The 26,319-nt window shown below is 40.0% G+C and overlaps 1 protein-coding gene across 1 annotated transcript in view; it reads left to right on the forward strand.

The window, feature by feature from the left end:
* Positions 1-26,319, forward strand: part of LOC149206313 (SWR1 complex subunit 6-like) — a 147,257-nt gene that overhangs the window by 80,392 nt on the left and 40,546 nt on the right. The window contains exons 2-3 of the mRNA XM_089395407.1: positions 6,478-6,617; positions 12,369-12,471. Of these exons, the coding sequence (XP_089251533.1) occupies positions 6,510-6,617; positions 12,369-12,471 (211 nt within the window). The 5' untranslated portion in view covers positions 6,478-6,509. The remainder of the gene's footprint in view (positions 1-6,477; positions 6,618-12,368; positions 12,472-26,319) is intronic.

Consider the following 26,319-nt stretch of genomic DNA (forward strand, 5'->3'; position numbering starts at 1 on the left):
AAATTGTATGATGGCTGATCGAACAAGATCTTTACCCCCTGTGTTCTTTCTCATAAGGTTCAAAACCCATGAGTGGTTGTAGATGTACCTGGTTATGGATTTTGCATCTTCCACACACTTCTTCACCCACTCAATTTTGCCAATATCCTCAAGCATGAGGTCCAAACAATGGGCTGCACATGGAGACCACCAAATGGTGGGGTGTTTTTCCTCCAACATCTTTCCTGCTGCAACATAGTTAGAGGCATTATCTGTGATAACTTGTACAACATTTTCAACCCCTACTTCCATAACTACATCCAAAAGACGAAATAGCAATTGTGCATCCTTCACTTGATCAGATGCATCAATAGATTTGAGAAACATAGTACCTTTTGGACAAGCAATTAAGAAATTTAGTATGGTGCGAGATCTACCATCAGTCCATCCATCAGACATAATTGTGCATCCTGTTTTGGTCCATGATTGCTTGAACTTTGTAAGGTACTCTTGTATTATTTGGACCTTATTTTGTAAAAGTGCCTGCCTGATATCATGAAAGCTAGGGGCTATAGTCAAAACCCTTCCTTCTTCCTAGTCATTCAATAATCCATACCAAATGTGCCCAAGAAAAACAAGCATCAGCACCCAATTGCATAATGAAAAATCACACCTTTAGGATTAGAGGACCCACCTTCAATCATAGGATCTCGACAGATGGGCAAGGGGACATATGACAGGCTAAGGGAGCGGAGACTTCTAGCACGACATCGGCTACACTGGTGGCTGTCAGTGGTTGCTAGCTACTAGTTGATGTCAAGTATAGGGGAAAATTTCTCCTATGGGGTCACTCACTGGTGGTGGGTAACAAGCCATATGAAGTAGGTAGAGCTCATTCTAGGCTTTTGCCCACATGCTAATCTTTTATGTCCCAATCACCTTTTGCATTTTGATTTTCTTTCATTTGTTTTGTTGTGGCCATGATATGCTTTTTCCTTTTCTTTTAGCTGCATCAACCTCCCAGAGCAAAGTTTCCAGGCCCTACTCAAAGTATGTGAACATATAAGTGCCAAATCCCCAGGAACCAATGACAAGTTGTACTCGAAAAATGGAGGTGAGATATGGGGCTTGTAATGTGGGATGAAAGGTATTAGCCTATTAGGTATGCCATAGTGATGCAGAGGTAACACTTTAACCCAACTATCATGTAAGGTTAACACTAAACCCCGTTGTATAACCCAGGTTAATGCTCTGCTTCTAGGTGATTAATCATTTATATATTACTATGGGTTAAAAAAAACCCTCTCCAACCTTACTCCCGATTCTCATCAATCAATTCTATAAGCGAAGGCTTTTCAACTAATTAATCTTATTAAATGAAATATTCCGCAACCCTTTCTACGTGGCTTGTGGGACCTCCCGACGTGAATACCCATAATAGAACTTTATACCATAAGTTAAGCGCTGAGCCAATGACTTAACACTTTTCCATAAACCTTTCTTATTGCGAAGTTGATTCCGTGCCACGATCCCCATTGTTGGTTCAGTACCGATCCAACGACTATCGCGCCATCGCACTTCAACTAGCCCGATAGTTATTGTTTTGTAATCGCGTGAGATAAGCAGTTTTGGTCCCCCGTCCTTGTGCTACGTGTCACCGCCACGACTCATCGCGTGAATTTTAGAAATACCATTTACCAGGTTTTGTCTGCGCGAGATACCGTTTACCACTTGCCTGCTAGAACTCAAAGAAGTTAAACTTCTTTTGAATAACTCATCACGTCCGTTTTTTATGTTAACTGGCTCGCATGTTTTGACGCGATATGCGTCGATCTCCTCTGATCAGATGATCACCGCCAATTACCATAAACATCGTCGACTGCTGACTTGTGAAATGTTGACCGATTTAACATGCGATCTGCGCTTTAATCTGAGCAGTCCATCCTCCATTTCCAACGATGCGACCTAATCTCCACTGTCCATTCACCCTCGTTATCTCTTTATAATCCTTTAGGAAGTTTAGAAAAAAAGCCTGCGTCCTCCACTATAGAAGATAATTCTCAATCTTCCTCTGTCTACTGTGAAAACCAATTGCGCTCACTTCCGGCTGATCCCTCTGTCCATTTAAAAGGGAATCCCGATCTCTACATGCCTATACACAGGTTTTATTAGACAATTAAATACTAATTCGGTAAAGGAAATTCCGTCAGTTATTCATGCTATTCAACACAAAATTCCACAGTATTTCTTAGATTCACGGTCGATGCACCATAAGGCTATTAAAACACATATAGACACAAATTCCCACACATGATATATATACAGATACACATTGTTTTGGTATTTTTATTATTTATTTACAAGGAAAATAGTCACATCCGATTGTTTCAGTTCTTTTCCATGAAATTGATCTACTGCTCTTCGTAACTCCTCACTCTTGATCTTACTACCCTCTAGCTCTCTAACCCTTAGCTAGCCTCTAGCTAACCTCGAGCTAACCTCTCGAATTATTCAAAAGATCACAATTTATACAAAAATGGATTCATGAACCAATTTAGTTCAGATCCAACAATCTCTCACTCTCTCCTAAAGTATCTCTTCAGCTCCACTCTTTTCTCAAACAGAAACCCAAATTAATCATTTAAATCCCTCAAATCCTCACTCTTCCTAGGATTACTTAACTGTCTCTAAGATCTCTACATTCACGACATATTCTCCATAAATAAATTTACAATTAAAATCCCCTCAACTCAACTAAACTTAGGAAAATAAATAAAATGATTAAGGGAACCCACTCCCTTTAGTAAATGTGAAATAAGACTCATGGGTCTTATAAGCTTTGAAGAATGCTCCTGCATCACATAGGGAAGATGGAACACATTCTCAATCATGGCTTTCCAGGTAGTGCCCCTCCTATAACCCAAAGGGCCTTAAAGGATGTCCCACTGGACTAGGGTAAAAAATTAACCCCCCTAGTATGGTGAGAGAACAAAATTACTGTCAATGTTTGCCAATCTTCTAGATCACCCCATTATCCATATTAAATGCCCCAAACAAACAAGTATAAGCACCCGATTGCAAAATGATCAAAGTTCCTTTTCAATAGCAGCCCATCTTCCTCCAAGTGTTGATTCCGGATGGTGAGAGGCACATGGCTGGTGCTAGTGATAGAGGCAAATGGCATATCTGGCTGGTTGTCAAATGGTAGCTGGCAGGGACTGCTGGCTGTCAAATGTAGGAGAAATTTTTTCTCCTATAGGGTTACCCATTTTGGTGGGTAACAGGACCATAAAAGCAATAGCTTTGATAATGGATAAAAATATGCAGCCAATATCATCTTCACCTAGGGTGAGGCTTAAAATCAACTACGAATTACATTTCCATGGTAGTTTTCCACATTTTGGTGGGTAACAGGACCATAAAAGCAATAGCTTTGATAATGGATAAAAATATGCAGCCAATATCATCTTCACCTAGGGTGAGGCTTAAAATCAACTACGAATTACATTTCCATGGTAGTTTTCCACATACAAATAGCATTCAGTTATTGGATCACAATAGTGTGAGATGCATCTAGTATTTCAGCCACTTGTGCCGATACAAATAGATCCATCTTTACTTGTAGGTGATTTTGTGCACAATTTCACAAATAAAGTAAAGAGTGTGAATACACAAGTTGAATGTGGGATAAGATTTGTTTTAAAAAAGCCAAAAGCAAATATCTCCTATCAAATGCATGTGCATTTGCTTTCTGGATGTTGTTCCTTTTTTCATTCATTCACATGGGCTAACTACATCACTGGTGGGAATCTGTCATTAAAGGTAGATCTAAACTGGATCGAGGTGTAGAATACACCAACCAAATCCACACGTTGATCTCTAATGACCTCAGAGCCAAAATTGAATGAGATGAGTGCAAGAGGTAGATTGTCTGATGCTAACTTTTTGTGGAAAGCACTGACTGCAGATCTCTATCTATGCTTAAATTAAACAGAAGCAATACCCAAATTGGATTTGAGACCTCACAGATTGTTGATGGATTGAGATCGCTGACGTTGTTGTTTTCTGTCTGATTTCATCTTGCTTAACTAGCTTGCAAAAAAGATAGGATTGGGCAGGTTGGGTTGATATCTGATCTGTGTATAATTTTTCTATAGCTGTCATCACTGTTTTTCTTCTTGGGTCATCAAGATAGAAAGCTTTTATTATTAGATCCATTCACTGGCCAAAACTTCGACATGAACTTTAAATGACTTTGTTGTTTGCATGTGATTGAATTTGGAATTCTATGCAAAACTTGTTAAAAAGACAAGCAAATATCTCCTATCAAATGCATGTCCATTTGCTTTTTGGATGTTGTTCCTTTTTTCATTCATTGCTATCTGCATCACTGGTAGGAATCTGTCATTAAAGGTAGATCTAAACTAGATCGAGGTGCAGAATACACCATCCAAATCCACACATTGATCTATAATAATCTCAGAGCCAAAATGGAATGAGATTGTTGATTTTGGGTAGCATTAGATGTGCTCTAGCTCCAAAAATTTGTGGTGGGGCTAGAACATATGAGATCTCCAAGACCCAGAAATTGTTTGGAGAAATTCCACCTGGATGAAGAGTTATTAAAATAATTAATATTTTTAATGGGTTCCTAAGTCCAAACTTAGGAAAATAAAAATATTAATGGGTATTAATAAAGATATGGGTGAGAAGCTTCTAAGAGACGAGGATCAAGTCTGTTTTAATCTTAGCCGTTGATTAGAGATTTAATCTCGGCCGTTGATTCATCAACAGGAAAAGTATAAGAGAAGACTTTAGACTCATTTGGAGATACACTGTCAGATACTCAGTATCCCAAGGAAAATCGATTCTCAAAGAGAAGGAGATCGATTTCAGAGGGAGAGTTGCAGGGTGGAGGAAGAGGAGGGCATCAGCAACAGTCAGTGACTGAGGAGGAGGTGACGCAGGGGTATTGAGAGACAATGCAGAGGGAAGACGCAGTCCTCACGCAGGCTAACGCAGAGGGATGCAAAACCACGCAGAGTGATGCAGAAGTGACGCAGAAGTGGGAGAAGGGTCTCTAGGGTGTTAGAAAGTTTCCAGGAGAGGGATGAACCTTGCCTCAGGTGTTTTCTCTCAGTAGTGTCTCAGTGTCTCTGTAAAATCATTCCTTGTAAAGCAATTGTTGCTGAAGATTAATGAAACCCTCATCTTCTACACCGGTTTTCCCACATTGGGTTTTTCCGGGGACCATTGTTCAAAAACCACTGTGTTGATGTGATTGGTTCTTGTGCTTGTTATTTTCTCTATGTAATTATGTGATAACTGCAGTAGAATTTATTTTAGTGTTTGCTGAAGGGGTTTCGTAAATAACTTATTGTGAGATATAAGTAGGTGAAATAAATCAGTTACTGCAGTAGAATTTCGGGTTAGAAATTTTCAGAGAGACGAGTGCAAGAGGTAGATACCAAGGTAGATTGTCTGATGTTAATTTTTATGGAAATCTCTGACTGCAGATCTCTATCTATGCTTAAATTAAACAGAAGCAATACCCGAATTGGATTTGACAAGCCACAGATTGTTGAAGGATTGAGATCGCTGATGTTGTTGTTTTCTGTCTGACTTCATCTTGCTTAACTAGATTGCAAAAAACATAGGATTGGGTGGGTTCGGTTGATCTCTGATCTGTGTATAATTTTCCTATAGCAGTCATCACCGTTTTTCTTCTTGGGTCATCAAGATAGAAAGCTTTTATATACTAGATCCATTCACTGGCCAAAACTTCGACATGAACTTTAAATGACTATGTTGTTTGCATGTAATTGAACTTGGAATTCTATGCAAAAATTCTTATTAGCTTTTACAGTTCACATGTTGTGAGGAGGAATATGAAATTTGATTTTTCAACCACTGCAAGATGAGTGCTTTTACCAACAAGCCATATGGTAATACCCAAGAAAAATCACACTTTTGTTATGCCCTTACAGGATGTTTATGTACATAATAAACACCTATTTTATCTTTTAAATTACAGGGAAATTCTTTAAACTTTCCACTATTAAATTGAGACAAATCCGTCCAACTTTCCACTAAGTGGTGGGATTCCCCCCCTTTCTCATTCAAATCTGATATGATAAACTGTGTACACTGACTGATAGATGTTGCCTATGGATGGACAAACAGAGGTCAATTATTGTAGGCGTGCCTTTCTATACTGATCTGCAGTTCTTTGCACTGTAATGCCAAAAGAATATGTGGGGATTAACTCTGAATCTCAAGTGACTTTTCAGTGGGAATTGATACATGCAGAGGTAGGCAGAAAGGTCGAAATAATTGCATTTCAACCTCATATCTGTTATTAGAAGTTTTGTAGGTCGTTTATTCTACTGAATAAAAGTCAATTTTTGAATAGGTATAGTTTTAAGTTGAAACATTTCAAGCTTGCATGCTCATTTGTTGTTTGAATATCCATTGAAATCTCCTGTGAATGTTGTACAGTTTTGAATTAGGAGTGGTTTACAGTCACAATAATGGAGGATGAAGCAGTTAACATACCTGTGCACCGGTCATCTACTCGTATTCGCAAGGTTGCAACTAAGATGAATGCCGCTCTTGCAAGTGCTGATAACAGGACACAGGTAATCTTGGGGTTGATTTGAAAAATAAACTCTTCTAATGTTTTGTGTTTGCAATTATTTCCTTAAAGCTATTCAATTATTTTGTATAATTATTAGGACCACACCCTCAATAAACTTTCCTTTAAGATAAAATTTGGTAAACCTAAAGCTACCTTAAATCCTAAGACTGTAGCTGGTAATCTGTTTTTCAGGCAGGGTTAGCACTCCTAATCTCATTTTCATTCCCTGCATTTGATGATGGTATTTCAATTTTGTTCGCACTCCTTTAGGTTGTGAATATTTTACACTCATGGACAAAAACACAGAGTCTGAGTGCTTTGTTGGCGCATATTAGAAATTTCAATCAAAGATGATTGCTCCTAACAAAGATTACTTTCTGCAAGTGTAGAGTAAGCCCTGCATCAAGCAGCTTGACAAGGCTGCAATCACAGTAAAAAGGTATTTAATTGTAGTTAACTGCCACTCTCCACAGAGAAGAAGCAGACACCATGAACCCTAGAAGGAACCCACATAGTATAAGATAGAATCCAAAAGAATTTGAAATAGATACCAAAGTGAAATAGGACATGCTTGGTGAATGACGAATATCAACATTGTTTGCATACATGATATGGCACATCTTACAAAGCAGCCATCCATGTAGAAATTTAAGCTGATATCTAATGAGGGTGTTGGAAAGCTTTTGCAGTCATCTTGTGCTCGATGACTGTTGGACCAAGCTGCGCTTTATGTTTATAGTGCATGTTTCAGGATCTGACAAACCTTCAAGAATATTGTCAAAGGATTGAACCCATTTATAAGACCAATTATTTGCATTAAGAACAATGCATTTAGGCAATAACATGCATTCTTTTTCATTTGTATCCAATATAAATTACCCAATGGCTCTCAAAACAATTTTTTTTTAAAACAAAATAAATTTTACATTCAACCTGTTTCCTCCCAGGTTCTCAATAGGTGTAAAAGTCCTAAGCACAAGGATTAGACCCTAAAGACAAATATAGGCAAGCCACCACTATCACCTCAGTGGCTTTGCCTTTCTCACTTTAGACTACAGATTGTCCTAGACAAGGGGGGCTTCCCTAAAGTCAGCTAAGCTCAATGTGTTATTGTGTGAAGTGGGAACAAGAGACAACTTAGTGTTATTATCATCTGACTTAGTGTTTATGACTGATCCTTTGAATTCACAACTTAAATCAGATTTACAATTAGCCTTAAAGATTAACCAATGCAACGCAAGGCTAAATAATTGCAAGTAGACTTGAGAGTATACTATGAGATTCATCACATTTGAACTAAGGAGGTAATTAACTCAATCCAAATATAAGATATTTATTGCAGAAATTTCAGAATTAGAAGATATCTAAAAAAACCCTCTTATTCAAGATATAACAATTGCAAGCTAGGCCTTGAATCTAGCAAATTGATTTAGATATTCACCATGAAGAAGTAGATTTGCTAAATGAATATGCAAGCTGATCTAAGATCTGCTTTAGAGATGTTATTTTGACATCAGTTCCAGATTTAAGTCAACTTATCAAATACCCATAAACAAAAGATGGAACATTGCAAACGAGGGTAAAAATGTGTTGGATGTCTAGTGTTTTTGGGCCTAGAGTCTCAAGTTTCAACGCATCACCTATGGGTGTCAATATGCCCCTCTGGAGGACTTAGACCCCAATTAAGTTGCCCAAACCTGTAAATGGAACCACCTGCCAATTGTACACAATATCCAGTGCTGCAACTTTCATCATCAGGTACGTTAATGATTAGTGCATCTAGGTGAACCAAGCTTGAAAGAAATTGCGGCCTTAGTCATGTAAAGGTGTTACCTCTCTAGGTAGGAGTGGCTAATAGATGACCCTATTAGGTATTCTCAACCCCCAAAGGGAAGTGACATTTCCTCAATCCACCCTTCAATCGATAGTTGCCATATGAATAATAACGGAACGGAGGGGGAAAGAACTCCATGGCCAATTGGCATGGTCAAAGGGACTAGCTATGATGTAATACCTCATCCTAGGTCTATAGATGTGAGGAGGGAGAAATCGTGGATACATGAGTTACCTTGACCTTTGTTTTTCCATCCCTCTATATTGACTTTTACTTTTCTTAGTTTTTCCTTGTATTACTGTTCATAGCTCGAGGGATGAGAACTTGCTTTGTATGATGTACAACAATTTTAACCCCCCTTTAGGATGGGGCAGTTCATCGCCCATCAAGGGTTGGGACATGCAAGGGTTCCTTGTCTTCTATGAGATAGGGCAACATTGGCCCAAGAACCGGGTGATGGCCATATGATAAAGGTGTTGAGAAATTTAGGGCATGAATAGTTAAAAGATTTCTCTGCTTGATAATTGCTTGCGATATACTTTTACTTCTTAGCTTATAGTGTTTTCTTCGTTATGTTATTATTGTGTTCTTTTCATCAAGGCAATTACCAATATGCATAATAAAAGACAAGTGACATATTATGTAGGCTTGTCAGCGAGGGCCAAAACCTCTCACCTCTTGAGAGGAAAACCCGATCAAAATTCTTCTTCTAAATCTTCAATTGATGAGTACCAAGACCATGACAAAGACCCTTGACTCTAGTATCCTCCCAAGAACCTTGTCACTAACCTTGATGCTTTGCCTCTTTCCTTCCTCGACTTTCTTCTTGATCTCGAACTTCTCTCCTTGACTTCCTCTAGAGAAACTCGTTCTCTATCCTTCACACTGCATCTTCTCGGCTTCCCCTAGAGAATCTCGATCTCTAGTATCTAGCTTGATCACCCAAAACAAGTACCCTAGAAGAACCCTTCCTTCACTATCTCTAAAAGAAACTTCTCCTTCATTGACCCCAGAAGAAAATCTCCTTCGGTAACCTAGAAGAATCTCTCCTTTGCTGATCCAGAAGAAACTCTCCTTCGTTGTGCCCAAAAGAATCCTTCCTTTTTTATCCCTTCTTTGCACTTTTGCTTGGAGCCTCTTCTTCGCACTTTTACTTGACCTCTTCTTCGTGCTTCTGCTTGACCAAATGCTTGTCGAGTTGTTTGCCTCTAAGTGAGGTCGAGTTTGGCTATACATACACTTCATTACATGTCCTTTAGGTCGACATGATCACAAGTAGGTAGGCCGACTTCTTCTAGCAAGTTCTTTCATCATTATAGGTCAACTTGAAGACAACAAGTGACAAGGTCTTGGAGGATACTTTACATAGACAAGTTTGACCTTTTACAATGTGTAACATGACTTCATTACATGACAATGACTCTATCATTTTATGACTAGATGACAAATAATTCCTAAAGACTCTTAAAGACTCTCAATGGGAGTCTTGACTCAAAAACAAAATCTCTTGCTCATGAAACACATGAAGCAAGTCAATATAACAATTTTATTTTTCTTCTTTACATCACATTACATAAAATCATAATTACATGTCATTATGAAGATCGAACCTAGTTACACTTTTCAACAAGAGGTAGATCTCATGCTTGGTTTTTTCCCACGTGCTAATTTGTAAGTCCTGACCATATTTTGCATTTTGATTTTTCTTTTATTTTTCTTGTGGCCATTATATGCTCTTTCTTTTTCTTTTAGCTGCATCAACCTCCTAGGGTGCATTTCCAGGCCCTACTCAAGGTATGAGGATTTGTAGATGTCAAATCCCAATGAATGAATGCCCAGTTGACTTGAACAAGAGAGGTGGAATAGGGCTCGTGATATAAGATGGAAAGTGGTAAGTAAGGAAAGAGATAGATGGGACACACTATCTCAATCATGGTTTCCCAAGTAGTGCCTCGTCCTAAAGCCATAATGGGCCATCAAGGGAGGTCCCACTAGACTAGGATTGAAAATTAACCCCCCATTTAAGGTGAGGGAACAAGACTACGACCAATACCCTTTTTTTTTTCCAAGTCACCTTATAATCCATGCCAAAATGCCCAAATACAAACAAGCATAAGCACCCGATTGCATAATGAATAAAGTACCTTTTGATCAGAAGCCCACCTTCCAACATGTGCTCTTGACAAATGGGCAAGGAAACATATGACTAATGCAGGTGGTGAAGATATGAATGACACGTCACATCAGCTACAAAGTGGCTCTTAGGGGCTGCTAACTAGAAGAGATGAATAGAAGAAAAGTTTCTCCTAGGGGTCACCCACTTTTTGGTGGGTAACAATGCCTTGGCCAATTTTTGTTACCTCCAGTGGTTGAGAGTCAACGTGGGTAAAACCAAGGTTATGATCTTCAATGTGTCAAAGAATGCTTTCTTTGACTTATATTTCTATTTGTTGGGCGGGCGGATTGTGGGGGGGGGTGGACGGTAGAGATTGAGATTGTGAGAACTTCAATAATTTTCATCAGTGAGGGAGAATGGTAGGTGGGCAACTTAAATACTTGCCCATCTGTTTTAGCAAGGAATTATAATAGAAACAATTTGAAGGCCTCTTTTGGGAGAGACTACTGACCAGAGAGGCACAAAACTCAACAGTAATCCTTCCTGCACGAGGGTGAACTATTAGGTTGTAACAACAGTGACCAATTGGTAGGAATAGTTGGAAAAATAAAGATTTTTTTGTCCCAGGTAGGTGTAGGTGTCTTGGCATGTCCAGCTTGACTCTTGGGTTATGTGATGAGGTTGCAACCCAACTTGCAGGGGGGTAGGGTGCGTGTGCCACTACAAGGGGTCTTGTGTAAAATTTGGCATGTTGGCTAGCTTCATGTCCTTAACAATAGCATGTTTCAACAAACTTGTGGTCTTTTTTGTTTCATTTATGGCCATTGAAATGTCCCTTAAGTTCGTTTGCATGATTTTGTGCAATCACTTCACCGTGAAACCCTTCTAAACTTGTTTAATTGGTACTTGAATTTGTCCTTGTTTGGGGTATTTATTTTCCCTTACTGGACTTTTTTGTTTTAGTTTTATGAGCCCCTTGTGTACGTTCCTTTAGCTATTTGGACTCTTTAGCTGGAGTCAAATTTTCAACAATAATCTAAAATACTGTATATATTTTGGGAGGGGGAAAGATAATTTATTTTAAATTTAAGGCTGTGAAAATTCTCAATCATCTGCTTTTGGCTTTTCGTTACTTCTTGAGATTGATATTAAAACTAGAGCATAATGCATGACTTGATCATGTATGCAAAGGAAACAAAGGAGTTTGAGGAAGCTCATTGCTTTCACAATAAATGAAAACATACAAACTCTCTTGCACATTCACTACAAATGTCCCATGTTGCATGAAAATTTGAGATTATATAAGGGTTTGGATGTCTTAGATCCTTTGGTATTAAAACTTAAGGAACCACTTGGGAAAAATTTCCCAGCCTTTTCCCAGTGAATTCGAGTAGGGAAATATGATTTCTGTAATGTAAAATCTGTCATTTTTTCTTTCCTAAATTTGGTTTGAGTAGGCTACATGATTTAGAAACAAAGTAAAAGGAATGAATTAAGGAAACAACAAAGAAAGAGCAGTGGAAAAAATGAAAATTGACAATTCTTGCCTATACATATCTATGGATACTGTATACATAATTTCATCCCTACTTAGTCTATGTATAGATAAAAATTTCCCCATTTCAAAATATTTGAAAGTATTACTTTTTAAACACACATTGTTTCAAAAACTTGTATGTGTTTATGATAGATTCAAATTGCTATCTATGTTTAATAAAGATAAATATAATATTCATATCAACATTACCAATCATTTTTTCAGAATGAAATAATTTTATGGTTTAACTGTAATACGAGTGTAGGCTGCTCTTGCTCGCCTTGATGCTTTGGAGAATGACAATGCTGGTGTTGAGGTAGTTGTTATTGACGATGATGACGATGCATCTCTTGATGAGGAAGAACAAGGTTTGCCTCTATACATTAAAGCTAAACAATATGTCTTCCGATATTTTCTTATTTGGAGATGTGTGCGTCCCTAGAGCCAAATACCTTATTCTAGAGATAAATATATTCTGGATGGTCAAGTATCTTGAAATGGTCACTAGTCTAGTGTCTATATTAGAAATTGCAGATCACTTACTTGAGTTACGAGTATATAGTATATACACATTGAAGTTTGTACTACTAAGCTGATAAGTCAATCTGCTTAGTGCTTAGTTTGACTTCCATGTTTCTAAATATTGTAAATTATGAATATGAGGACTTTCATCTCATGTATTCAAACTGCAATGGATAAAGATTTTTTGTACCGATTTTTTCTCAGTGAAGCTTGGGTCCTAGATTTCATTTCGTATGCCTCTATCTACTTCATTTGTGTGAGGGTCTATGTAATGTTCCAAATACAGATTTTGCAGAATATTGCTTCAGAAAAATATAAATTTGCTCCAAAATTTTTACCATCAATTTTAACAAATAATTTACGCAGACTGCACCATAAAATTAACGACAAAAACTGGAAAATATAATCTGCCACGAAAGAATAAGCAAGATAAATATGCAGAGAATGTCAGCCTTATTTTATTAATATGTAATATGAAATAGCATGCTAAAACAAATACTGAATATGGTTGAGGTGATGCCCTCAGAAGATCAACAATACTGCTGTAGCGGGCCTCCAAAATAACTGATCGGCTGAAAACACCTGTGAATTCTGAGTGATTTCACCTAGGGGAGAGATGGGTTCTCACCCACTCTCACTGAATCACCCGAGGGTTTTCATCCCGGGGCTACTACAACAAAGAACTAAATTCTCCAATCTATATCAAAGACAAATACTTAAACCAAGATGCCCCAAATGATCTCCTCCTCATATTTTATTTTATTATTATTCTAGAAGCTCCTCCTTGACTCTGTCTTGAGTGACTTTTTAATTTATTTAAGTCACTTTTGGCTCTTTCCCCTTAATAAATATTTTCCCTTTTTAATTAAATGACTAATTAAAGTCATTTTAAACTGGGAAAATGGTAAATCACCCACCATACTCTCTTCGGCCACTGAAAATCACTTCTCAGCATCCCATCCTGTAGATCTTCTTGTTCCTGTTCCAACGAGCTATTACTCTAAGGTGTTCCATCAAATATTCCTCTCGAAATGCCACCTTGAGCATAATTAATTAAGTTATGCCCAATAATAACTCTATCAAGACGACATTCCTTAATGGCGAGTTGGCGGAGAAACTGTACATTGAACAACCAGAAGGCTTTGTAGCACACAATAGTGAGACCCACGTGTGCAGACTGAAGAGAGCTTTGTACAGGCTCGAGCAAGCTCCCAGGGCATGGTATGAGCGGATAGACAAATACTTGTTGGGGATGGGATTCGTGAAGAGGGAGGTAGGATGTAAACCTCCATTATTTGATGGTTGGGGGTGAGGTACTCATTCTCGTCCTATATGTGGACGACTTGTTTTTGACAGGATCATTGGGGCTCATAGAAGAATGCAAGAGGGACCTTGCAACAGAGTTTGAGATGAAATACTTAGGGCTTGTGCACTAATTTCTAGACATGGAGGTGTGGCAAACAAATGGGAATATTCTCCTTGGGAAAGGGAAATATTGCATCAAAATATTGAGGAGATTCGAGATGGAAGATTGCAGAGCCATGTCTACACCCATGATAACCAATTGGAGGAAGGTAGATACATCCAAGGAGAAGGATGTGGACCCCACGCTCTACAAACAGTTGATTGGCTCTCTTATGTATTTGGTCAACACTAGGCCAAATATATCCTTTGCAATAAACTCTCTTAGTTAGTTCATGGTTGAACTGAAGAGGGTGCACTGGACAACAACGAAGCATGTGTTGCGTTATTTGCGAGGTACAATTGAGTATGGGATTAGATATACTCAAGGTGATGGTATCAAGTTGATGGGCTATACTAATGCAGACTGGGTAGGTAGTACAGTGGACAGGAAAAGCACTTCAAGGTGTTGCTTCAACATGGGATCGATAGTTGTTTCTTGGTACAATAGGAAGCAAAAGTCCGTGGCTCTGAGTTTTGCAGAAGCAGAGTATATAGCAACAAGCATGGCGACATGCGAGGCCATTTGGCTTCAGAAGTTGTTAGTGTTGATTTTCTAAGAGTCTTCTTTATTGCTAATTATCTTTGATGATTATGATCTTTTCACATTCTTATTCATTAATTCCATCATTCAATAATTACACAGAAGACATCAACCATATAGTAAATAAGACAGTAGGATCATAAAGACACAACCACATAAAGAACACAAAGTTTTACCCTAGGAAAACCCACAATGGGGAAAACCCAACCAACTTTTTCCTTAGAGAATCAATGCAACAAGAGATACATCAAAGTCAACTAACCAGTAAGATGACCAACCACCAAGGACCAAGTCAATCCTCCACAATTTTTTCCACAAGGATCTCTCGTCTAACAACTTTGCCTCAGAATTCGCATTGTGTCATAGAGATATATCTTAAAAAGCAAGTCTCCAAGAGGACCGAAATACTTCCTCTTTCTCAGCCTTAGATTATGTGTCCTCTTTCTCAGCTTCGCATCTTACCTTAGAATATGAACCTCAAACTTCGCATGGTACCACAGAGTAATGTGCCTCGGGCCTTTGCACAATTCCACAGAGATATAGCCTCAGAATTCGCTTGGTTCCATAGAAGATGTATCTCAAAAAGCTCGCACAAGATTTGATTTTCATACTTATACTCCTTTTTTTCCATCGCTAGAATATAGATAAGATGAGTGATAGAGTGTTTTTGGAGGACAATGAATAGCATCAATTTATAGTGATTCATCCATGTGAAAGAGTGTGTCTCATGGGTAGACCAACTTGTCACTTGGAGGTCCGACTTAGTCACTTGTGGTGGAAAAATACAAATTCAAAATTTTCATTTTCCTGCTCTTGATGAGCCTTATAATATTTTTCTTTTTGAATACAAAATAAATATTTTTCTTTTTCTTGCAAGCATGAAGAACATGCCTCAAATAAATTTTCTTTTACAAATATAATTCATATACAAATGAAATATTATGAAGACCGACCATAGCTACAAAATTCAATACTCCCTCTTAGCTAGGGAGGTATTCATAATGACTATCTAGATGTTCTTTTTATACATGATCTCTTCTAAGGAAAGGTTCAATTTATTGATAGCATCATCATCTAAGTCAACGCCCTTAATAGGTACCACAACGCAGGTTAGCACTCTTAACAAGTGGTACTCATTCAACTATTCACCATAATCCAGTGGGCGCCTCACCTCATGGTACTTTGACTAGTTTAAGGTTGCCACCACTCATGGTCAAACCCTAGGGAAACCCATGTCCGAAATCCAAAGCCTCATCCTAGGCCATGATGCTGAAGAGTCACCCACTCCATTGAGTGTCTGAACCTCAGGGACCATTCTCTCTAGAATTTCCATCCCTCAAGCTATCTTACCAATAGTCTAAGCCATGCTCCTGTTGTTACCAACAGTCCAAGCCATGCTCTTGTTGTTACCAATAGTCCGAGCCATGCCCTGAAAAAGTCACATCAATGCTCCCTCTTACTCATAGAGGGGTTTTCCACATCACCATCATCTTATCATCAACATCATCATCATTAGCATCATTATCTACCATCAGCGTCCTCTAGTAGCCATATCTAGGGTGGTACCTAACCCATGTCTTATCATCAACATATCAAGATTCACTCTTCCAGAGTGATCGAACCTCAAATCCCAAGCCTCTCACGAGACCAGAACGTTAAGATCTCAACTATCAAGCACTCACTCACCCTTCCTGGTGAGAACTTTCGACTAAGACCTCACTCCTTCTTGGTTGGTGATCGGGTCTAGATGCTAAAGGACCTCACTACACCCTTCCCTGGTGTGTGATCGGGTCCAAGACCTCACTACACCCTTCCTTGGTGTGTGATCGGGTCCAAATGCTGATAGAGCTCACTACACCCTTCCTAGTGTGTGTTCGAGTCTAGACCTTACTCAACCCTCCATGTTGAGTAATCAGGTGTCCTCATCGAGAGGCACTCACTCAACCCTATCTGGTGAGAATGCCGAGCCTCTTGGACCATTCTCCCTATCAGGAGAATGTCCATCCATGCTGCTATCGAATCAACACTCCCTCTCAATGAGAGGGGTAATCTCCACAAGCTCCAGCTTGTCTTGGAAGTATATGAACTTCTTTCTGGACAACGACTTCATCAAAATATCAGCTATCTACTCATCAGTGGAGATGAACTCAAGCCTTATTTCTCTTTTCTTATACCATGTATCATATTGTCACATGCACCTAATCAACCAAAGTTGTAGTCATATTGCTTCATAACTCGCCTTTCATGCTGCAACATACTCAACCTTTGAGTGCAACAAATGTCTACTTCTTGCTCATCCACGAGATTCAAAGCCCAATCATAAGTGATATACAAACTCTCTGTTTTCAACACCTAGCCCTACAACTGAACTTTTTTTTTGATACATTTTTCAAAGCATATCTAACTATGCCATGACCAACTGTACCATGCTGATACCTCAATATATGTTGAGCTATGTTGGGGAAGGCAAGATTCATCTTCTTCAGAGATAAGTTGGGTGTTGTGCAAAACACCTTCCTCGTTAAGAGGGAGTGTTAGTTTGTGTAGCTCAGACAGGTGTTCTAGTCTCGAGTGGTGTTAATGAGGCTAGGAACATAAGTGGATTAATTATTTCCAAGCCCAATTTATTTTATAAATTGAAAATGTCTTAATTAACCATTTTTAATTAATTTCGTAAGTCTAACTTAGGGAAGTGGGTTAATTAATCAATATTAATTGAGACAAGTTGATTTCTCTCTAGTGACTTCTAGAAAAGTGGCTTGACGAGATCAAGATGATTTTAGCCATCGATTGTGATTAGATTGTGTCCTTTAATTCCTTAACGAGAGGTTATAAGAGGAAATTGATGGGCATCTTGACGACAAAAAAAATTGAGCAAGGGCACAGTGATAGCATCGGTTGACACGAGCAGAGGCTTCAACATTGATTGAGATTGATTTGCCGGAGATAATTTCTTCACGGTGATTTCTAGTTTCTCAGTGACAAAGGGAAATCAAATTATTTTCACAGTGGCCGAATTTCTCTAGGTGGTGCGCGTTACCCACCATTTTGTGGGTGATATCCCTAGGAGAAATTGTTTCTCCAAGATGGTCCTCAGTCGGCAACCAGTAGCCCCTTACAGCCACCAACTAGCTCATTGTGCCATTTCTTCGCCACCTGAGCTAGCCATTGTGAAAATTCTAATACGAAATTCTACTGCAGCAATTGATTTATTTCACCCACTTATTTCTGACAATGAGTTATTTATGAAAAACCCTTCAGTAAATATTAAAATAAATTCTATTGCAATTATCACATAATTACATAGAGAGAATAACAATGATATACAAGCACAAGAATCAATCACATCAACACAGTTGTTTTTGGACAATTGTACCCGGAAAAACCCAATGTGGGAAAACCAGTGGAGCAGATGAGGGTTTTATTTATCTTCAGCAACAATTGCTTTACAAGGAACGATTTTACAGAGAAATTGAGACACTATTGAGAAAACACCTGAGACAAAGTTTCTCCTCTTCTTGGAGAAGTTCTGACACCCTGGAGACCCTTCACCCACCTCTGCATCACTTCTACTTCCCTTTGTGTCACTCCGCGTCAACCTACGTGAGGACTACGTCTCCAATGGTGTTGTCTGCCTGTTCTTTGTTCTGTGTCGTCTCTCGAATGCCCTGCATCACCTCCTCCTCAGTCACTAACTGCTGCTGATGCCCTCCTCTTCCTCCACCTTGCAACTCTCTCTCTGAAATCGAACTCCTCCTCCTTGAGAATCGATTTCCCTCGGGGTATTGAGTATTTGCCCGGTGTGTCTCCAAATGACTCTCAAGTCTTCTCTTATACTTTTCCTGTTGATGAATCAATGACCGAGATTAAGTCTCTAATCAACGGCTAAGATTAAAACAGACTTGATCCTCATCTCTTAGAAGCTTCTCACCCATATCTTTATTAATACTCGTTAATATTTTTATTTTCCTAAGTTTAGACTTGGTACCCATTAAAAATATTAATTATTTTAATAACTCCTCATCTGGGTGGAATTTCTCCAAACGATTTATGGATCTTGGAGATCTCATATGTTCTAGCCCCTCCACAAAATTTCGAAGCTAGAGTACATCCAATGCTACCCAAAATCAACACTCCCTCTTAGCGAAGAATGTGACCTAGCAATACTTCCCAATAGAAGCATCACACTGATCCACGACATCAGTCCTCTACGTTGTTGATGCTTGGCCAATTGCCCCTCATCCACTGTGCTGCTGCAACCTGTACTGCTTCCCATGACACTGTAACTGTCACTGCTACATCTGTACCACAACTCCCTCTGAATATGCTGCATCATGCTGCCCATAGCACTGTCACTGTGAACTGTTGCACTACAACTCCTTATATTATCCGCTTCTGCTACTGAAACGGATTCTTCACCATCCCCATGTTCTCCCTAAAGTAAACAAACTTTGTTCTTCTTAGGGCCTTGGTGAGGATGTTTGCCACTTGTTCTCCTGTTGGGGTGTACCTCAACTGTATTGCCCCTCGTTCGACACAATCTTTGATAAAGTGACACCTGATATCAAGGTGCTTCGACCGATCATGAAAGACTGGATTCTCAGAGAGCTTGATGCAACTCTGATTATCACACAAAATACTGGTCGCTTCCATCTTTCTCCTGAATAGATTCAGAAGCAATTTTCTAAGCCATATGGCTTCGCATGAAGCTAGGCTAGCTGCCATATATTTGGCTTCAGCTAAGCTCAGAGCCACAGATTTATGTTTCCTACTACACCGGGAGGTCATTCTTGATCCAATGTTGAAACAGTGCCCAGTGGTACTTTCTCGATCTACTGAACTTCCAGCCCAATCTGCGTCAGTGAACCCACTCAACTTGATGTCATTGCCTTGGGTGTACATTAGTCCATGCTCGACTGTTCCTTGTATATACCTAACAACATGCTTGGTTGTTGCCCAGTGCACCCTCTTTGGTTCTACCATAACCTGACTGAGGGTGTTGACAGCGTAACAAATGTCTAGCCTGGTATTGACCAGATACATTAGGGACCCTATGAGTTGCATGTACAAGGTGGGATCAACTTCTTTATCTTCGGATGCATCAATCTTCTTCCAGGTGGTGATCATTGGAGTAGCCATAGGTCTACAATCCTGCATTTTGAACCTTTTCAAATCTCTGTAGCCTATCTCCCTTGCCCAAGGAAAATTTCACCCCTTTGCTGCCAAACTTCCAAGCCCAAGAAAGCATCCGTCCCAAATCCTTCATGTTGAATTATGTGGCTAGGTTGTCCTTGCAATCTTTGATGAGCCTAGATGATGCTATCAGAAAGAGATCATCCGCATATAAAACCAGGATTAGGAGCTCATTCTCTACAACCAGATAGTAGAGGTTAGGATTCGCGTCACTCTTGATGAATCCCATCTTCTGCAAGTAGCCATCAATTCGACCGTACCATGCTCTAGGTGCCTATTTAAGCCCATATAGAGCTTTCTTCAATCTGCATACATGAGATTCCTTCTCATGAGTCTCAAAACCTTCTGGTTGTTCAATGCATACTTCTTCATTCACCCCGTTCAAGAACGTTGCCTTGACATCCATCTGGTGAATCTCCCACCCCATCTAAGCTGCAAGGGATATCACGGATTTAATAGAAGTATCCCTGGCTACTGGGGCGAAGGTTTCTTCGTAGTCTATCCCTTGTTTCTGAGCAAACCCCTTAGCCACAAACCTGGCTTGTATTTTTCTACACTGCCATTTGCAGCGTATTTGACTTTGTAGAGCCATCTCAACCCTAAAGCTGACCTGTCCTGAGGCCTAGGTACCACTTCCCAGACATCATTGACCGTTATGGAACTGTATTCCTCCACCATAGCATCTACCCATACTTGATGTTGAACGACCTCCTAAAAATTGGAGGGTTCTCCAACCTGAGCCACCAAGGCTTGGTATCTGTCTGGCTGTCTACGCTCCCTTTTCTCGTTCCTGGGCACCCCGACAAAATTCTCTGCATCTCGTAGTATCTGTCGAAGTTCTCAGCTCGCTCTACCATTGGTAGTGGGTATATCTATCTGCTCCTCTTCTTCCTGAGGCTCCACCTCTGGAGTTTTGTCTTTAGGAGAAATACTAGCGCTGGTTTCTGCTAGTCGAAGTGGTTGTACCAACGGATCATCCTTTGACTGCTCTTCGGAAGGCATTTCTCGAGATTTTCTGAAGGCTCTGTCCTCCATGAACTTCACATCCTGTCAGATTACGATCTTCCTATTCCCCAGAAGATAGATTCTATATGCCTTAGCATTCTCGCTATATCCTACAAGATATCCTTTCTCTGCAGTCTGATTTAATTTCTTCCTCTTCTCTTCGGGTACATGGCAGTATGCCAAACTCCCAAATATCTTGAAATGACTCACTTCAGGCTTCTTATTGGTGAAGACACTCTCTGGAGTAATCTTACCTAATGCTCTGTGAGGAGTCATGTTCTGGATATACACTGCTGTGTTGTATGCTTATGCCCATAGAAATGTAGGCATATCTTGATCATACAACATTGCCCTGGTTGCTTCAACAATAGTCTAGTTTTGTCTTTCTGGTACTCCATTATGCTCTAGATTATAGGGGGTTGTCCACTATCTTCTAATGCCTTCCCTTACACAAAAATCAGTGAAGTCCCTGTCAATGTATTCTCCACCATTGTCTGAGTGCAATATCTTTATCTTCTTTCTTGTCAGATTCTCAACTAGAGCCTTGAACTCTTTGAATCGACCAAAAACCTCATCCTTGGTTTTTAGAAAGTAGATCCAAGTCTTTCTAGAATGGTCGCCAATGAAGGTGACAAAATATTCGACACCACTAAGAGCTTTTGTGGACATGTGTCCACAGATATCTAAGTGTATCAATCCCAGAACACTCTTAGCCCTATTGTTGCTTCTAGAAAATGTTGCCTTAGCATACTTGCCTAGTGCGCATCCTCTGCATACATCATCTTGTTCGGTACTTAATTCTGGAACTCTCGATACTGTTTTCCCGAGAATTCTTAGAGCCCCATGGTGTAAGTATCCCATCCTCCTGTGCCATAGTTTGTTCAAATCTTTATCCCAACTGCTGCTTATTAGTGCCATTGGAGATTCTAGCTGTAATCTATACAGCGTGTTACTTCTGATTCTAGTTTGGGCCTTCTCTTTCCAACTCGGGTGTTTGACATATACTTTCTCCTTAATGAAGAAAACATCATAGCCCTTGTTTTGAAGCGCTGAGATACAAAGAGTAAGTTCATCCCCAATCCTGGCACATGCAGCACATTGGTTGCTCGAAGTTGATCCCCTGCTTTTGTTTGAAAGACTACAGTACCTCTTCCTACGGGGGTACACTTTTCCTTATTTCCCATGGTGATCTGAAAATTCATCCTTTCTTCCCGATAATTCGAAAAACATTTTTATATTCCTGTCATATGCCAGGAACCTCCACTATCTATATACCAAACCTCAAAAGAGGCAGAACTTGCTAGGCAAGCGACTTCTTCTTCCAGTCTCGAAGCTAACATGGAGTAATCGTGATCCATGTTCTTCGTGCTTTCTTCTTTCTCTGGAGATCTGCGTGAGTCCCTCTGAGTTGATGTCTTAGCATCATACTCCCGACTCATAGCAGATTCTTCTATCCTGTTGCCCGATCTTTGCTTTGATACCATGTGAAAATTTCTAATATGAAATTCTACTGTAGCAACTGATTTATTTCACCCACTTATTTCTCACAATAAGTAATTTATGAAAAACCCTTCAGTAAATATTAAAATAAATTCTGCTGTAGTTATCACATAATTACATAGAAAAAATAACAGTGATATACAAGCACAAGAATCAATCACATCAACACAGTTGTTTTTGGACAATTGTCCCAGGAAAAACCCAATGTGAGAAAACCGGTGCAGTAGATGAGGGTTCTATTAATCTTTATCAACAATCTCTTTACAAGGAATTATTTTACAGAGAAACTGAGACACTACTGAGAGAAAACACCTGAGACAAAATTTCTCCTCTTCCTGGAGAAGTTCTGATACCCTGGAGACCCTTCACCTGCCTCTGCATCACTTCTGCATCCCTCTGCCTTAGTCTGCGTCAACTTGCGTGAGGACTGTGTCTCCAATGGTGTTGTCTGCCAGCTCTTCCCTCTACGCTGTCTCTCGAATGCCCTGCATCACCTCCTCCTCAGTCATTGACTGTAGCTGATGCCCTCCTCTTCCTCCACCCTGCAACTCTCCCTCTGAAATCGAACTCCTCCTTGAGAATCGATTTCCCTTGGGGTACTGAGTATTGGCCCTGTGTGTCTCCAAATGACTCTCAAGTCTTCTCTTATACTTTTCCTATTGATGAATCAACGACCGAGATTAATTCTCTAATCAACAACTAAGATTAAAACAGTCTCGATCTTTGTCTCTTAGAAACTTCTCGCCCATATCTTTATTAATACTCATTAATATTTTTATTTTCCTAAGTTTAGACTTAGGAACCCATTAAAAATATTAATTATTTTAATAACTCCTCATTCGGGTGGAATTTCTCCAAACGATTTCTGGATCTTGGAGATCTCATGTATTTTAGCCCCTCCACAAAATTTCGGAGCTAGAGCACATAAGATGCTACCCAAAATCAATAGCCATGTGGTCCCTCACCCATCTGTTATGATCGTATGTTTGAAGGTTGGCCCCCCGAACGTAAAGGTATGCCTTGTCATTTAGTAATTGAGTATTGTAGTTTTCTTATCATGGACACTTTGGGCATGGATTAATGGAGGGATTTAGCTAAAAGAGTGGGCTAGGTCTGTGCTCTTGTTCCCTAGACGTCTTTTGGATGTTAACTTTGGACCCTAGTCTCGTGGGATCTCTTTGACTAACTGTTGGGCTTTAGGGATGGTGGTACTGCATGGGAAACCTGATTTTGGTTACATGGTCCTGCTGCCTCATCCATATATATTGTTAGTTTTTGTAGCATTGGATGCGTTCTAGCCACGAAATTTGGTGGAGAGGCTAGAATACATTTATTCTCCAAAACCCAGAAATCGTTTATGGAAATTCCACCTAGAGACGACTTAATTAAAATAATTAATCATTTTTTTAATGTTTCCTAAGTCTAAACTTAGGAAATCTGATTAATTAAATGGTATTAATTAAGTCATGGTGAGAATCTTCTAGAAGAAGACATGGATCGAATTCTAGTTAATCTTAGCCATCGATTATGTTTTAATCTTGGTCATTGATGTCTCAACGAGAGATTATAAGAAGAAATTTGATGGGGCTTGGAGAACATACTTGAGCCACCAATAGTTCGAATTTACTGGCAGATCGAACTCTTGAGTAGCAGTGCTAAGTTGCCGAAGAGAGAGCTAGTGAGCTCGAAGCAGTGAGAGAGGGGCAGGGATAGTAAGGCCGAAGGAAATTTTTATAGTGCCGGTGAGTGCACTGCACAAAGGCAGTAAGTGCCACAGAGATACAACGCAGAGGCAACGCAGTGCTTTAGAGGGGATTCCGTATTTTGTTGGGGAGAAGTAGTGATTTAGTGCCAGAAGCTGGAGTGGGAGCCCGGAGGCCAGGAGAGTCCATATTCTAGACAACAGTTGATTAGATAGCAAGAGAGACACAGTTTTGAGTTGTGGGACGCAGGGGCTGCGCAGAGGCAACAAAGAGCAACTGATCTTGTGCCAAGGTCAGTGTCAGATTGCCAGTGGGAGTGAGATTTTTCTCACTAGACTTATTATCAATCATTTCTCTATATGGACTGCTAGATTTGAGCATCCATAGTTTTGTACTTAGATTTACTATTGCATAATAATAAAACCCTCAGCTGCTGCACCGGTTTTCCTGAGTTGGGTTTTTCCTGGGACTTAGTCCAAAAATAATTGTGTACTTGTGTGTGTATTCTTCCAACCTTTTTATTTCTTCCATAGTATTTATTTTTTGTGAAGGCTGCAGTGTATTAGTTTCGATATTTACCATAGAACACAGTAAATAATTTGTTCAGTTTATTTAACAAATAGAAGAAACTTAATTAGTTGTTGCCGTAGGATTCAGGGTTTTTCGAATTTTCACATGGTATCAGAACACAGATCGTAAGCTGGAGAGCTCAGTAGGAAAAGGGAAGAGGAATTCAAAGCTTTGCGTAGGCCGCAGTTCGAAAGCCTCAAAGGCAGCGTAGTTCCTTTGGCCAGGAGGGTCGTGTTTTTGAGGAAAGGTCTATTTCTCAGAGAGAGTCGACAAAGAAATTAGATTTTCCAGATCAAAGAGTACCATATGCAGAGGGAGCAACAATATTTTCCTTGCGGAGCAGATCTTCAGCTAGGATGCAGTTCTTTTGCAGCATTTTGCTAGTGCAAAATAGCATCAGGAGGAAGGAAGAGCACACACTGAGGGAATTATTTTCTCAGGGAACTTCTAGTCCAGAAGTTCGATTTTTCCCAGCAGAGCAGCAGTAGTTGTGAGCAGATTTTCCCACTCCAGCAGGGAGTGCGTAGAGCCAGTCAGCAGCTGTGCAGAGGAGAAGAGGAGGAATTCGACTTTTTGAGGAGATGGCATCAACAGGGCTGAGAGATCAGGATCAGTTGGACGGAGCCTCCAACTACGTGATCTGGAAGGCAAGAATTTCCTGTCTTCTAGATGAATACGATCTCAAAGCCTACATTGATAACATGGTAACTGTACCCGCAGATGCAGATCCATTGAAGACCTACAAGAAGGAGATGGCAAAAGCAAAGAGGTTGATTCTCGATGGGGTTTGAGATCACATGGTGTCTCACATAGTTGGCAAAGATATTACCCGATAGATGTGGGACGCTCTTGCTACGCTATACCAGGGATCTTCCGAGCAACGAAAGATGTATCTTAAGGAGAAGCTGAGATGTACGAGGCTGCAGAAAGGGGAGCGCATAGACCCCTTCCTCACTAGGCTTCAAAATGTCCAGGACTAGCTATCTGCAGTAGGGTTAGCTCCCCAACCTACATAATTGGTGCGGTTAGCTCTAAACAACGTTTTCGAAGAATGGCAGGGCTTCATCTAGGGTATTCTGGGCCAAGTTGCCGGATTGAGATTGAATGTGGGCTGATCTGCAGCAGGAGGAGATGAGGCGAGATTTGGTGAAGAACACCATCAATGGCACCAACAGCAGTAGTGGGACGAAGCAAGTGAAGGAAGAAGAGAATGCGGCCCTTGCATCAAAGGGGTAGCAGGAGGAAGAAGGAAATTTCCAAGGTCAAATTCTTCAGATGTGGTGAGCTTGGCCACTACAGGACTCAATGTCCTCTCAGAAAGAAGGACAAAGAGAAGCGGGATCAGCAGGCTGCTTCCGTAGAGATCGACAGTTTGTCCTTAAGATTGGAGGAAGAGTTTGCCATGATCACCGATATACCTCCAGGAGTGAGGCGAGGTGATTTGTTTTGTAGCCCCAGAGAGGTACAATATGGGCAGGATTCTTGAGGAGGTCCACCTCATGAATCAGTACCTTGCTACGGGAGCCCATAGTATGCAGTAGTAGGATGGATCAGTGGTAGATGGTGCAGTTAGATGCCAGAGTGATAGATGCAGTGGCTAGTAGCGGTCAGATATTGGGCGACGCAATGAAGTTGGCACAGAGCAGAGTTAGCAGCAGCGCGGAGGCTTCAGTGACAGCGCAAAGTCTAGCAACAGTCAGGACTCGAGTGACAGGTGC

Source organism: Pinus tabuliformis, chromosome 1_2 (assembly GCF_031772625.1).
Source record: "Pinus tabuliformis cultivar Carrire ecotype Pingquan chromosome 1_2, CPIR1, whole genome shotgun sequence".
In the NCBI taxonomy this organism is placed as follows: Eukaryota; Viridiplantae; Streptophyta; class Pinopsida; order Pinales; family Pinaceae; genus Pinus; species Pinus tabuliformis.